General features: G+C 32.0%; 2 protein-coding genes across 4 annotated transcripts in view; both read left to right on the forward strand.

Annotated features, from left to right (window-relative positions):
* Positions 1 to 995: 995 nt before the first annotated feature.
* LOC140439110 (uridine phosphorylase 1-like) lies at positions 996 to 4,227 on the forward strand. 2 transcript variants are annotated; one of them, XM_072528801.1, is made up of 5 exons: positions 996 to 1,062; positions 1,219 to 1,699; positions 3,613 to 3,751; positions 3,808 to 4,001; positions 4,128 to 4,227. In XM_072528801.1, the coding sequence occupies exons 1-5, from the start codon at positions 1,037 to 1,039 to the stop codon at positions 4,218 to 4,220; spliced, it is 933 nt and encodes a 310-aa protein (XP_072384902.1). In that variant the 5' UTR covers positions 996 to 1,036; the 3' UTR covers positions 4,221 to 4,227. The 2 variants fall into 2 exon arrangements, with proteins under 2 accessions (XP_072384902.1, XP_072384903.1); XM_072528802.1 differs by having other exon boundaries at positions 997 to 1,043.
* Positions 4,228 to 4,660: 433 nt separating this feature from the next.
* Positions 4,661 to 15,791, forward strand: part of Usp1 (ubiquitin specific protease 1) — a 38,157-nt gene continuing 27,026 nt past the window's right edge. For both annotated transcript variants that reach the window (XM_072528790.1, XM_072528789.1), the window contains exons 1-5: positions 4,661 to 4,835; positions 4,927 to 5,558; positions 7,288 to 7,500; positions 10,617 to 11,087; positions 13,978 to 14,286. In XM_072528790.1, coding sequence (XP_072384891.1) covers positions 4,941 to 5,558; positions 7,288 to 7,500; positions 10,617 to 11,087; positions 13,978 to 14,286 — 1,611 coding nt within the window. In that variant the 5' untranslated portion in view covers positions 4,661 to 4,835; positions 4,927 to 4,940. The remainder of the gene's footprint in view (positions 4,836 to 4,926; positions 5,559 to 7,287; positions 7,501 to 10,616; positions 11,088 to 13,977; positions 14,287 to 15,791) is intronic.

A 15,791-nucleotide genomic window follows, 5' to 3' on the forward strand; every position in this document is an offset into this window, starting at 1 on the left:
ATTTTGATTATGTTTCAATTTTTCCTGTATAATACTGGAATCTAAAACTTTTGGATTAGATTTTCATTAGACATAGGTATCCAAGTTTTTAACATTCTGTGCAAAAATAGTTGGGATGGAGAATAGTCTAGATTTGTTAATAGGGTGTTAGGTTAGGTTAGGCATAAGTAGAATAGGCAAATCTTTAATAGATTCAGACTTTTGTAACATTTGTTTAGTTATTCCTACATATTTTTCAGCAAGTCCGTTTGATTGGGAATGGTACGGACTGCTAAAAATAACTTCAAAATCTTAATCTTGAGCAAACTTTTTAAAATTCTCAGAATTATATGGCATATTATCTGCATAAAATTTTTCCGAGATACCGAATTGAAAAAAATTTTCTTTGCAAAATTTAATTACCTCTTGAGATGTTTTACCTTTAGTTTCAGTTACTTCCAACCACTTCGAGTAGGAATCCACAATCAGTAAATAGTTCTTATTATCGTATTGAAAGTGACCCCACACCTGACACCACGTTTTGATTCCTTTGGTCATATATATATATATATATATATATATATATATATATATATATATATATATATATATATATATATATATATATATATATATATATATATATGTATATATATATATATATATTAAACAAGAAGTTCATACAGAATCTTTATTATAGCAATCAAGAAGCTACAAGTTACATGACCCTGGCCGGAATGGCGGTACCGGATGACATCTGTCTGTCATCGGTCTTCTTCTTTTTTACCTTTAACATAATATATTACATTAACAAAAATAAGAATTTTTGCTAGTACCGCTTAATACGCAGGACAGTCCAAACGGTAATAGGTTTTACCCACGGTTCCTAGACTTACTAAGTCTACGAACGGCACAAAAAAAAGTCTACGAACCGTGAAGTATTAGTAAGTCTACGAACCGTGACCTACACCTACATATTGGAAAAGAAGATTGACAAAATTCATTTAGTTTACAGTCCTCAATAATGTCAAACTGACAGCATAACAAAATTTAAATTATGAAGTGTAAGTGTGCATGTTTAAAGTAAGAATTTTATTTTTACCTTTTTCTATTCCGTAATTTATTCACTCAGATTCTCTTGTCTGTCTTCAATCACCAATTCTTTGTAGTGATCTATTCATGTTTTAGTTTCCATTAATCTTTTAATGACACACTTAAATAAAGTTTTTGTTTATATAGCCCAAATTCCGATGAAAATGAAGAAAATCCAACAAAAAATCCGCACTTATCCAAGCTGAAAAATGACTACTTATACCACATTGCGTTGGACACTGAAACGATGAATCTAGTTGATGCATTCGGAGATACTAAGTTTGTTTGTATGGGAGGATCTCCGACAAGAATGTACGCGTTTGCTAAGTTAATAATGCAAGAAATCGGCTACCACTTACCGTTTGGCACAAAATTATTAGATATCAGCGAAAAAGCTGATAGATTCGCTATGTACAAAGTTGGACCAGTTATATCAGTGAGCCATGGTATGGGCTGCCCGTCAATAGGAATTCTTCTGAATGAGCTGATTAAATTAATGTACTACGCTAAATGTAAAAACCCGGTATTCTTCAGATTAGGTACTTGTGGAGGCATAGGTCATAAAGCAGGAACTCTTATAGTTTCCGAAGATGCTTGCAATGGATTGCTCAAAAAAGAATACTCTATTGTAAGTATCGCAAACTTTATATTAAAAAGAAAACTTTATTCTAGAAATCAATGTCCCATTTCGGTTTAGTTATTTTGAAAAAAACTTTGTAGTGTTTTCTAATAATGTACTAATTCTGGTGATGATAACTTCTTTTTTTAACTAAGGGGTTGGTTATTCTAACGGCAAATTGATTATTATTTTCTTCGGTTTTTAGTAGTCAATATCTATCCATGCCTGATAAGTCTCTTATATTTTTTAGCCACAAGTCTTTTATTCTTCGTGTATCCTCTGGTTTCTCAGTCTTCACCTTCATCATGAAAGGAATAGACTATATTTCTTTCCTCAGCAAATGTGTTCTAAATCTACGACCTTTCGAGAAGATATCAAACTCGAACTCGAGTTATGCTCGAATGACTACGAGACCTTTTATCATAAATTGTGGAACACAGACATTATCGTACTAATTAAGGTTGTTCCTAATCAAGATGCAGGCGCTCGATGTTTCATTGTTACTGCACAATATTATCTTACTTACTTTGACGTAAGAATCCTATTATCTCTTTTTTGGACCAGCAGGATCCCTATTTTGGTGAATGTCAAAGAGATCACCGTCGAGAAACCATTGACCCGCCATTTCGTTACTTTTACAAGAAGATTATGTCGCTACTAGTAAGGATTATATCCTCTAGATCATCCTAAGAATCCCTTTCTTCCTTAAATTCTATTTATGTACCAAATCCCCGTCCCTCATCCTCAGAATCGATAAAAATGTGTTCCTATTCCCATGCAGTTTTCACCGGCGATGTAACTCATCATTATGTGCCTTCTTCAGAAGTTTTCAATTTTTTTTTCTTGGCTCCTGGAGACAAACACACTGATGTTATGCGCCTTTGTAATGTCTTCTCCCGTGCATATCGTCAATTATATTCCTTTCCACTAGTTTAGTTCAGCGATTGTTATAGAAAGCCTCTCTGGCGATTGTCGTATCTCAAAATATACCAATCTCGGTTCTGATTAGAGTATTCCTGTGAACTGGTTTATGTTATTATCCAGAGAAAATTATTGTCACTATTGAATCCTCACTTAAGATCTGCTCGTCCGTATTGAGAAAAGTCTCATAGAACGACATGGGAACACTGCAACTGTTTATATAGATTTACTGAGACTGCACTATAAAAAGACAATTACAAGCTATACTGGGAATCTACTTTGCTCACAGACTACTAGATAAACTAAACTTATTGTTGATGTGACCACACCTAAAAATATTAATTTACATGCAGAAGATAGCCAAGTGCAGAGAACTGTGAATAAAAATAGAAAGAACTTCAAACAGCTAAGTCTTAGTGTTAATGAACATTTGTATAAGACCGTTCAAAAATGGGTACTTTTTGTGACCTTCACATGCGTAAAAAAATTTTTGGAAGATACTCCGGCACACCAGTTCCACCCGATGTCGATAATATTAAATGAGTCCCCACAGAGCTTAATTCTTTGAATACTGTACCTATCTCAGATGAGTGAATTGTTCCCTTAGAGCGAGTCATAGATTCCCTTAAATTCGTAATTTTGCTGTAGCTGTAGAGCAGCCGGACTTGGAGGTGGATGTGGGAAACATTCTCGCCTTTTTACTCTTTAAGTTTAAGTCTTTATTTGGTGGCCTAATGTTTGTTCCATCCCTTTTTTTTTTTAAAGGATCTTTGGCCCTAACCCTTATCTTAACTGTTTAAAAATATCAAGTAACTACAAAATCTGTGAATTTCTTAAATCTACATCTTAAATTGTCATCAATAAATTACCTCTACTTCCAGTGATAAAGAAAAGATATCAAGTATAATGATTTCCGGTCATACGTACTCTCCTTTAAATTGATATTATCAAGTTTGTTGTGTATTAATGATCTAGTATATTTATCAAATTTCAAATTACAGCCTGTCCTTGGAAAAGTGCTCAACAGACCAACCGAACTCGATAAAAAATTATGTGACGAATTGAAATCTCTTTCACAAGCCGATGATGATTTTCAGATAGTTTCAGGAACTACCATGTGCACCGATGATTTTTATGAAGGTATTTGTTTTCATCATACCTTTTTGTCGTACGATAAATTTTTGTATTTTGTTTAGGTCAAGCAAGACTAGATGGGGCATTTTGTAATTACACAGAAGACGACAAAATGAATTTTCTAAAACTCCTTCAGAGCAAAGGAGTAACTAATATTGAAATGGAAGCGACGACATTTGCTGCGTTTACTCAAGCTGCCGGAATTAAAGCTGGAATTATATGTGTGGCTCTTCTAAATAGATTAGAAGGAGATCAGGTAATAACAAGATCTTTTATCGATGATAATCATGTTTAAGTACTGACATTGTGGTTGCCTATATTTGGGCACGACCAATTTAATGAATATTATTTAAACCTTTATCCAAATATTCTCTTTTTCTAGATATCTACCCCAAAAGATGTTTTAACTGAATGGCAAATACGACCACAAATTTTGGTTACCCGATATATTAAAAAGAATCTTGAAATAAAGTGATTTCTCGAAAATATATTGTTTTTTATTTTTAAATGTCGTTCGTACCTAGGCAAATTATATTTATTAAAATACACTGTTTTGTCTTTTTACGTGAGTATATAATTATAATCAAAATTGGTTACTTTTACTATAAGAATTCCTTAAAAGTTTTTAACAACCACCATAATAAAATTAGGTAAAAAATAGTGTTTAATATAGTGGTATATACTATCAAAATTTTACTTGCTAAACATAATAAAAATGTTGATTTAATGTAAAAATTTCGGTATTGAACAAAATTGAAAATATTATAATTCTCATTGTAAAATTTAAGTCAAAATTCATAAAAAGTACGCCGTACCCCATCAAAACAGGTATCTAAATTTCAGCTATTTGGGGAAATTTATTTTTAATGACCTCGATGTTGCCTTACTGAATTAACTAACTTTCATTTCATATGTCAATTGTCTTCCTATCGTTTCCACCTTCGTCGAAAATTTCCCAGTGATTAGTTTGTAAAATAAGTTATTTTTAACATAAATGCAAAAAATCAACAAAAACAACATATTATTGGATGACGGATGACAGTTAAATTGTGACTTGTGTTTTAAATCAGTTTGAATATCAAACACACATGTAAGTATTCATGTTTTATCCTAATATGCTACTTATTTGCATTTAATATGCCACACCAATTTGATTCATTTTACGTGTGTTTTATTTGCAGGAATACTGAGGAAGATGACAATTCTAGAGAATAATGTGATTCCTATGCACAACAAATTATCTCTGACCAAAACTAAATACAAAACTGGTGACCAACTCAAGAGAAAATATTTATTTGAGGAAGATTCGGTTCCCACAAAAAAGCAAGCCTTAAACGATATGTTAAACGGATATAGAGGAGGAGATCAAAGGAGCAACGGAGATGCCTTACAAGAATCTCCAGTTGCTACTTTATCAAATATGGGAAATACTTGTTTCCTGAATAGTGTACTGTATACTCTAAGATTTGCGCCTACCTTTTTGCATAATTTACACCATTTGATAGGCGATTTAGCTCTAGTCAGTTCAAAATTAAACCAGAATAAAGCAAAAACGTCATCTCTAGGAAGAAATATAGGTTCTATTACAGGGCCTAGCTCACGTAGTACAAGCAGCAAAGATTTGCTATCTTTAGGGAGTTCTAATGACATTATTCCAAAATCAAAAGTGCAAGTGGTTACAGAAAAATTACATGAGTTATTTCTGACCATGCATAACCTTGAAATTAAAGATTTAGTTGATCCCTATCAACCTGTAGCATTGTTACAAGCTGTAAGAGAAGCCAATTCAATATTTGAAGGAAACAATCAACAGGCAAGTAATTTATTCCAGTATTATCTTATTCATAGGCAATACTTGCAAGGATGAATTATTTAATAACTTAAATGATGGGTTATAACAAGTGATGCCACTAAGTATTAATACTTATAATATCATAGCATATCCAAAAAATAATTAAATCCTACGTAATCATTATTCATATAACAACCAATTCAATATTTTAATTATAATTAGCAAGGTTTACTTTATTTCAATGTGCCTTTTACTTTTTAAGTCACAAATTGAATGTTCTTAGACATATGATAATTATTATTATAAATTTTTCCATGGGACTATTTTTTTTGATAAAATTCATTTATAGAGTAAAAATTTGTTTATTCTAAATTTTTATAACATATTTGTCTTTCCACCTATAGCTTGTGGGTTATGTGAGATTTTAAAAGTATCAGTGTATGTTTATCAGAAATTTTCAGTGTTAGTCCTTTTCTGCACATGGTATTAAACTCTAAAATTAGTGTCTGTTTGTTATATAAACTCCATTCGCTTAGCTCGGGCATATTTTGACAGATTCATTGTCGGAAACCTACAACACAACAATTCCTACTTCTCAGTATTAATAGCTAAAGTATCCTACTATTGCATACTACTTTGTTTAAAAAAAGAAGAATTATTCTAAATAGTGCAAGTGTATACTAAACACATCAAATTTTGGGTAGTATATATTTAAAAAATATATTTTAGTTGTTATAATTTAACATAAATATTTATTATATGGTGCAGATAAATAAATATTTATTGTCAGTAATTCGCAAAGTTCTATTTTATTTACTGTTTAGTTAGTTTACTATTAATATTGGCTATGAGTATGTGTGCTTGGTTGTATAGTAATTTCCAGCCACTTTTAGTCTGTCAAAAAGTAACTTAACTTCATAAAAAAAAATTACTAAATTCATTAGACAGTTAAGACTGGGAATAGCGAACCGAGTATACCTACCCTTGTTGTTGTAGATTTGAAGGACTAGTAAATAGTTTTGTTTACAAAAAAATAAATAAATAAAAATGTTAAATATTTTAATAATTAAAGTTTGTCTCCTTTTGGATGCAATTCAAATTATATTTATCATTTCATTACAATTGAATATGTTTCTTATGTATTTTCCATTCATTTCTGTGTATGTATTCTAGTATATATATTTCATAAGATGGTTTATTGTGTTTCTGATTCCTCACATCTTGTTTGTAAGTTCTTCTTCACCCTTTCTTACCTCACTAATATAAAATAAAATCATCTTGTTTACTCTGAAGTTCTTTGAGTTCTATAATTTTTTTTCTGCTTATATGATGGTCATAGTCTGTGTGATACAGGCTGGAGCTTTGAGCACCTGCTGTTCATATCCTTATCTGGTTGCTACCAAAATAATTGATTGCTTCGAAACTGCTGGAGGCTGAGAGCCTTACTTCTCTATCTTGAATGCTCTTTCAGAGAAATTGGCCAATAATTGACCATACTTGTCTATGTAGGCTGGTAGATAGTCTGGATGTAGGGAAGGAATGTGAGGTTTGGATAGGATAATATTGATATTTTGATCTAATTTCCTTGTGTGGGTCACTGGAAAAAACAGAAACTCATGTAAGTAGGTCAATAAATGCTTGAAGTAAGTTTGTTTTGTATTTACCCTATTTTAATTATAAAACATGGTGTTACGAAGTATATAAGTGGACAATTTTTCTCTAATAATAATAATTATATTATTTGTTATAGGATGCTCATGAACTCCTTGTATATTTACTCGACAACATTCGAGAGACCTGTGATGTATTAACTCAACAAGTTCAGCAAAATCCTGAACTACTAAACGAAGCTGAATCTCTACCCACTGTAAATAGTAGCAAGCTGTGGAATGTCAGGAATTCGTGGAAAAAGAGCCTTAAAAAGAAAGACAAGTCAACAAAAGAAGCAATATCAGAGGAACAGGTAAGAAATAGTTGTACTCTCGATGTTTTATTCCCTTGATCATTGCGCTTTATTAATTTTTATATATTATTTTTGTTTTCAACTCACAGAACCTAAAACCATATAATTAAGCCACTTTCACATCCATAATAGAACACATTTAACAAAGAAAAGACTATGATTAAGAACAAATGTTGATCAGTTTGAGAAAACTGAGTATTTCGAGTTTTGACATCAAAATGACAGTGTTCTTGATTATAATTATTATTTTTTTTATTTTTTAAATTCATTTTGGTGTCTTGATCTTTTAGTTTTTTTCACAAGAATTAGTATGAAAACTAAATATATTTTTAAGGCAAAACTAAGAATGATATACTAAGCTCAAATAATATTCATAACCTCTAAAAATTTGACATAGGTATTCTAATTCTCACATTTGACTTTTGACTTACACTTTTTAATTTAATTAATATAAATAAAGGTGCAAAGAGTTGCAGATTCATTATATTTACATATACATTTATTAATTTCAAAACTGTATAAAAAAATGTCACCAAGGCAAATTTGCTTCATGGTTATGTTATGAAATTCCAAAGTTTTGGAAAATGTTTTAATAATAGGATATCATACTGATGCTAATTTCTAATGTTTATTCTAAAAATTAGAATAATTAATCTAATAATCTTATGTATAAAATAGTAGCTGACCCTGCAATCTTCGTACCACCTAAGAATTAGATGTGTCTAAAAAATTAACAAAATAAAACAAAACAAAACAACACTCAAAAATACTCACATATTATGCAGTTTTTGGGAGTTTTAGAAGTTCTGATCTTTTAGAACTAAAATCTTCTTGTTTTTCCGGTAATATTGTTCATGTATTCTGTTTATTTTAAGGGGCATATCTGATCTCCTTTTTGATCTACAATTTTCTGAGTTAGTTTGAAAAGTTGCTTAGTTGGTCCTCAGTATTTTAAGAGCTTGAGTGTGCAATTATGTGATCTTTTATTCAGTTTCTTAGTTTGTAGGCTAACACTCGTTCATAATCTTGGTGGTTTAACTTCCAAACAACCCAAACAGAAGTAAAGCTTTTCTCTTCAGAAAGTTACCAGTTTGAACACATGGTCAAACTTTCTAAGAAATTAATTTAAAAAAGGCACTTTTTTAAAATTAATTTAAAAAATATTGAAAGTTTAAAAAAATATTTATTGGAGAAAGTATCTGTGTCTAATTAGGCGTTTCAAATTTACCTCCTTCAAATTATGTTAGGCTTTAAAAATGTATCAAATGGCAGTTTAAAAAAGATTTCAAAGCAACACTCAGTAGCGCTGTATGTTGGATAGTTAAATTTATAAAAAAATAAAGAAGAAAAAAAATGTTACAATATCCATTACTTTTGATGTATGCCTAGCTGGTCTGTTAACCAGTTCATATGTATGACTGATACTGAAAAATATGTGTATTCCAAGTCTCACTTAAAATATTATTTATTTATTTATTTAATACACAGGATAACACCATTAACAGTTTAAATTACAATATACAATATCACAGTTAGGAATTAAAACTTGAAATTACTTATAATATAAAATCAATATCAAAAATTTTTAAAAATTAGACTAAAAATCTTACCTACTAACATATAACAAGAACAAAACTCAAAAATACTAATATACATATCACAATGAAAGAGATCTTTTTAAGTGAGTTAAAGTTATATTAAAAATATCAAAATAGAGAACATTTAATAACCTCATGTATCTATCTAATGGGTTGTGAATAGGATAGATTGTTCTGTGAAAAGGAATATTGAAAACATTGTGGTAAGCTAGAGCTTGATGGAGAACATTAAAGTTAATCTGGCTTAACAAGTTTGGACAATCAATAAATCCATGTATGATCTTATATATAAATATAGCTTCTCACATATCAGGACTAAACAATATTCAAAAATAGTTCGAACTAAGCAACAATACACTAATTTTGTTGAATCAATGGAAAAATACTTGCAATTCCCAGTAAGAGAACCAAGAAGTTAGATGCCTTTATTGAAACGGAGTTTATGTGTAGAGATGTGAACTGTTTGCCACGAGGGCCGAGGAAGAAGTCTTGGAGGTGGACTGTCCAGAACGAGGACCAGTGTAGAAGTCTCTGAATGCAGCTTTGAATCAAGCTTTTATAGGGAAAAACAACCGCCAATCTTTCAACCCTCATAACAAACTCTTCATGTCCCAAACAGTGGGTCCTAAAACCACTTTTTTATACATTATGAAGAAACTGCATAAAAACAATAAAACTAAAAGATTTATGGTGGCACCGTTAGGAGTTCAGATATTGTTGGCCCAGTTCTAGGTAGATAAAAAACTTGTTTCTTGTAACAAATTAGCAAGGGTTGAAGGAGCAAAAAGATAGTTTTTATATTAAAAAGGGGAGATTTGGTGCTAACATATAATCACAGTGTATGCAATATTAGAATGAGCAACCTGTTTCGGCAGGAGTTTGGACAAGACAAAAAACTCTTTTTATTTGAATTGAAATATACAATAAGAGAATATATTTTCGTGTTTTCTTAATAATGATTGTAACAGAATAATGAGAAATTATTAGGTATGTTAAGATTTTAACAGAGAATATTTTAGAAGGGGCCATAATGTATATGTATTAGCAGTTTTTAAGCGGATATCTATTATAGACTGTCAAATGAAAACAGTTACCAATTATCTACCTCTTGTTCTTTTCATTAGCAATAGAAAATATCCAGAAATTCATCCCTTCTCATTAAAATTAATAATTCATGTGTTATACATGTTTTTTATTTACTGGGAACTATTTCCTAGGTAAAAATATGTTTTTAATTTGTATTTTGATAACCACTCCTCAGCTTGTAATCGAATCATCAAATATAAAGTATTTTTAATAAGAATTGTGGTTTATTTTAATTAAATATAGTGGTTAATATAGAAATACTAGAAGAAAATAATTTGAAAACTCAAACAACTAAGTTGACCCTTGTAGGGATGTTGCCATCAAAAGTGTATGTAGATTATATCAATGATAAATAACAATGTACGGCTTAACGACTTACGGACATTACAGAATATTATTTAAAGTTTATATTCCTAATTGTATTATTTGTAGGTAAATGGAGCTCATACCACGGACGCGGAAGACTCAACTTCCATAGACAGCAGCAACGGTTCAACCAAAAAGAAACTCGGATACAATTTCGTAGCCGAAGACTTCGAAGGAATAACTCTTCGGCGTACGAAATGTCTCGAATGCGAAAGCGTCACCGAACGCAAAGAACCCTTCTACGACATACCGGTACCCATTTCTCTGAAAGACGACGATTTGGCAGATATGAACGTCAACGACATTTTCCGACGTGCGTGCGTCACGACCGAAAAACTTTGCGACTCGAATAAATATTTGTGCGAAAAGTGCGAACGATATAACGAGGCCAGTAGGGAAGTACTTTTCGAAAAGTTGCCGAATATTATGGTGTTGCAATTGAAAAGGTTTACCACGTCCACGTCGGGTGTACAGAAAGTTATCACTTATCTTCCTACGCCTTTGGCTCTTGAGTGTTTTTGTGAGAGTTGTTGTAAGGTAAGTACCACTCAAAACTAGCTTCCTTTTTAAATTTAGTATGACCAACTTATCTTAAGACATTAATATACCTAAGTAAGTTCGTTTGGACTAAATCATAATAGAGATTATCATTATCATAAATGGATTCTATTGAAAAAAATAAAATATAGGGTTGTGCATTTAAAAAATAAAAGAAAATCAAAAATTTCTCCTTTGTAGTTTACTTTCTATACAAATACTCGTCAATAATTTCTGTTAAATTTAATTTGAAAACTAGAACATATTATTTACCTTAGTTTGTGTAAAGTAAATAATTATTTATATATTCCGTCTTTATGTACAGGTTGTATTTTTTAACACCGATTTTGTCCATTGTGATTCCTATTTCCAAATACTAAGCACAGAAAACAATGAAGATCATTGCTACCGTCATAATCACAAAACCAGTCAGTTATTTTTTAATCTCAATGTTAAATGATATTTTATAACCGCGATTGTGAGCATAGCACACCAAAAGTGCTCTATCTATAGTCCATTTCCATCATATTGATAGCACATTATGTATGCAAATCCCTAAACTGTTGATACGGATGACTAAATGAAAAATAGATATTTATCAACAAGCTTACAGAAGTATATAGGAAAACAATTTTAAATTGAGTATGACCACCAGGTATAAAGGTTGAAGCAGAATAGAATACAATAGTTTTGAGGGTTACTAATCCCTAAATAAAGTTGCCAGTGTCGGAGTAATGGAGATTAACAGGTACTAATGAATTTGCAAGAAATGTAAGATGTTTATTTTATTGATTATATATAAAATAATTTGTGGCCGTAACAGGGGCCGATTTGTAAAAAAATGAATATTATTTTAATCAAATTCCATTTCAGATTCACTGCTTTCTTCAGAATCTAAGGAATCTTCAACTCCAATGTTAATTATTACCGGTTCCAGCATTGCATCAGTCATATTATTCAAATTCCACATTTTATTTTCTTCCTTGTGAGCATGACTAACAGCATTTTTCCAATTTTCTGGAGTTACTTTTGATAAGGAATGTTCTAATAATTGTTGTAAGTCTTCTAATTTAAAAGTTTTGTTGTTGCGATTCAGATCACAGTGGTATGGGGGGTAAACGTAAAACAATTACATCACGGTTTAATGCCATTTCATCAATTATATATTTTTTATAAGCTGCTTTATGTTGCCTTACAATAGGTAATAATTCCTTTTTTGTCGAATTCTCCTTGTACTCAATTGCGTGTTTATCCAACCATTCGATTATCTCTCCTTTTTTCCATGCCGTTGTTGGCAATTTTTCTGCTAGTCTTGAATGGTAACTAGCCATTATCCATGACTATGACAGAATTTTTTGGAATTAAATCCAACATTTGCTCAAAATATTCTTCAAAAACGTCAGCAGTCATTTCCTCGTGGTAATCTTTGGTTGATTTTGAGGCAAAACTTAATAATCCACCATTGACAAAACCGTATTCGTTTCCAATATGGGTTATTATGAGTTTGCGTCCTTTTTCAACGGGAATATTGTTTATTCCAGTAGATACACCTTCGATGAATGCCTGACGGGAACTTTTCACATTTGTATCAACCCATAGATATGGTACAGTATGACCTTCATTTAGCCAAGTCTCGTCCAAATAAAAAATTGTTTTCCCTTCTTCTCGGTACTTTTTAATAGTTCTTAGATAATCTCGTCTCCAACATACAATGTAATCTTTTTCAATTAAAACGGATTTTCTTCTATTCTTTTGCCAACGAAATCCCATCTCTCTCAATAGTCCCTATAATTTCTTGTTGCTTATGATTGGCAACTCTTCGTTTTCTCTAATTAATGTTTGGATTTTGTCCACTGTTGGAAATTCTTTGTTAAAAAAAAATGAGTGGACGCTGCGTCTTATCATGTTTTTATGTATTTCTTCAATTTCCAAGGGTTTACTCCCTCCGCTCTTCTTGGGAGATGAAACAGTTCCTCCTTTTCTTTCTTTTAGGAATCTATAAATTGTTCCTTCTCCAACCCCTGTCATATTTGCACACATGTTAACGATTTCACGAACATTAGTTAAAGGGCGTTGATGTACAAGTGCATCGTGTACATTTAATATTATATTTTTCTCTCTTAGACTGAAGGCACCTTTAAAACTACACTTAACCGGGATAAAACCTGTTGTCGACCTCATTTTTAAATGCAAATAACAAAATATCGACACCAAAAACGTAGGTAGGTAAGACATGAACAATGTACATCTACAAACTAAATGGAAGATGCAAACAATTTCTAATTTATATTATTGGCATAAGCTGTAATGTGGCATAAAAACTACTTAAACTATCATTAGCGAAACTTTATCAGTAATTCCAGGTAATCGTTCAAAGAAGGTATTCTTTTTGTGTCAGGTGATAACTTGTATAGAAAACAATAATCACCTTTAAATTACTGTTTACATTAATTTATTTCGTGAAACATTGAATTCTCTCGTTAATCACCCGTGTATAATTAAAAATAATCGTGTGGCATATATACCGACGTTTTTTACGCACAAAAAAGGTATAGTGAGATTAGTGGACACTTATTTTACAGAAGATTTTTTAAAAGATAATGAATTGTTGACGGCATCTTAAAATATTAATTTTTTTTATTTAGTTCAAAACAAGTATAGAGTGACGCCTATGGTTTTTTGACCTGTTGAGGATTTGCATACATAATGTGCTATCAATATGATGGAAAAGGACTATAGCTTGCTTAACAAACTGGACTATTGTTGAAAAACTGAAAATATTAGTCTTACAGAACTATCTTAACAACATTGTTGCCATATTTGTGGTAGTTGTGGATGTTGCTATGTGTCTCACAACTGCTCAATTTGTTGATCAATTTGTAATCTCTAGGTGGAAGATAACCAATCCCGCATCCATCGGTACAAGCTCTGTTGCGTCATAATGCACTTGGGCGGAACTATGGCGTCTGGTCACTACATTGCGTACGTGAAGGCTTCTGATCACCTCGAGGACTACACGGATTGTACCCGAGACCTACCCAAAGGCAGTTTATCGGCGAGCAGCAGCGAAAAGTCCCTCAATATTATCAAGTTTCTCAAACCCCGAACGTTAGGAAGTTCTTTGATTGAAGGAAAGAACGGCTTGTCTTCGAGGGGCGTCAATGCTATGAGAACTTGTAAAAGCATGGATTGTTGTGGGGTAAGTAACTTTTCTTTTGTTTATTTATTAGCAATCAACCGTTTCATTTTCAATCGTAGTTATAATAATTATATTTCCTCCAATGAGAATATTATTACTAGTGTCCAGTGGGATAAAAAGGCCGAAATAACTGGTACAGCAAACACTACATTCAAATTCATTTATTGATGTAATTTTGCCAGTAGCCTAACACACGTCAAAATAAAAGCAGAACAATATGTAGCTCTATTAAAAAACCTTAAATACTAATTACATAAAAACACATATCAGATTGAGTATCACATATAAAATAGTTTAAAATTGAAATTTAAGATATTTTTTACTACTATAAAATACATTTTTTATTACAATGTCCTTAATTTTATTTTTAAACTGAGTTTTGGGAAGATTCTTTATGTTATCAGGCAATTTGCTATAAAATTTAATGGCCCATTACCCTGATCCAGTTTGATACCTCTTTAGCCTCCAGTAGGCTGAAACAAGATCACATCTGTGTCTAGTGTTATGATCGTCCACCTCTTCATGGGTCCCAAAGTGCCCCCTGCTTCTCTTAACAAATATAAGGTTCTCATATATATACAAGGAGGACACAGTAAGAATTCCCAGAGTCTCACATGCCAATCTGCAATCGTCTCTAAACCCAAGGCCCGCAAGAACTCATAGCCTTACATTGCAAACCAAAGACTCGGCATTCCCGCCGAATGCCCCCAAACCAAGGTTGCATATATAAGATGAGAGTGAAAAATGGCATAATAAACTGTTCGTAAGACCGCGTGTGATTTTTGCTCAGATAGTCAATATGTTGACCCCATTGAAGCTTGGAATCTAGGTGTACTCCAAGGAACTTCACACTTGCCACATTTGCGTTTTCAGCCTGGGTGTACCTAAGAGCAAAAATAGCCCTGTTAACCTTTGCTTCATTAAGTTGGAGCCTGTTAACACAGAACCACTCTTTAGTATCAGACAGTGCAGACCTGCAACCCCTAAGGGAGTTCTCAAGTGTGTCAGCTGAGAAGGAGACTGTGGTGTCATCAGCAAAGAGTGTGTATGTAGCGTTTGATTCAATGCTTGTGAGGTCATTAATAATTATTAGAAATAGTATTAGTACAAGGACGGAGCCCTGAGGAACACCAATACTAACAACACTCTCCCCTGACAGCACCTCAGACATCCTCACAGATTGTACCCTGTTCTCAAGGTATGATTGGATCAACTTGACACTTTGTGGACAAAAGTTGTACCTCTGTAGTTTTTTCAGGAGTATCCCATGATCCGTACAATCAAATGCGTTACTCAAGTCACAAAACACAACAGTGTTGAATTGTATTCTATGAAAGGATTCCAAGATACGGTGACATGTTGATCTAGAAACGTGTCTTCAAATAACGTAACTCCACAAAATGCTTAACTTCATATAATTTGCTCGTCGATTTTTCAGTATAATGCGTCTTATGCCCTTGATCTGCTTCGGTTATTTTAATCTTTCGTACATTTTTAGGTTTTAT

Source organism: Diabrotica undecimpunctata, chromosome 4 (genome assembly GCF_040954645.1).
Source record: "Diabrotica undecimpunctata isolate CICGRU chromosome 4, icDiaUnde3, whole genome shotgun sequence".
Taxonomy (NCBI): Eukaryota; Metazoa; Arthropoda; class Insecta; order Coleoptera; family Chrysomelidae; genus Diabrotica; species Diabrotica undecimpunctata.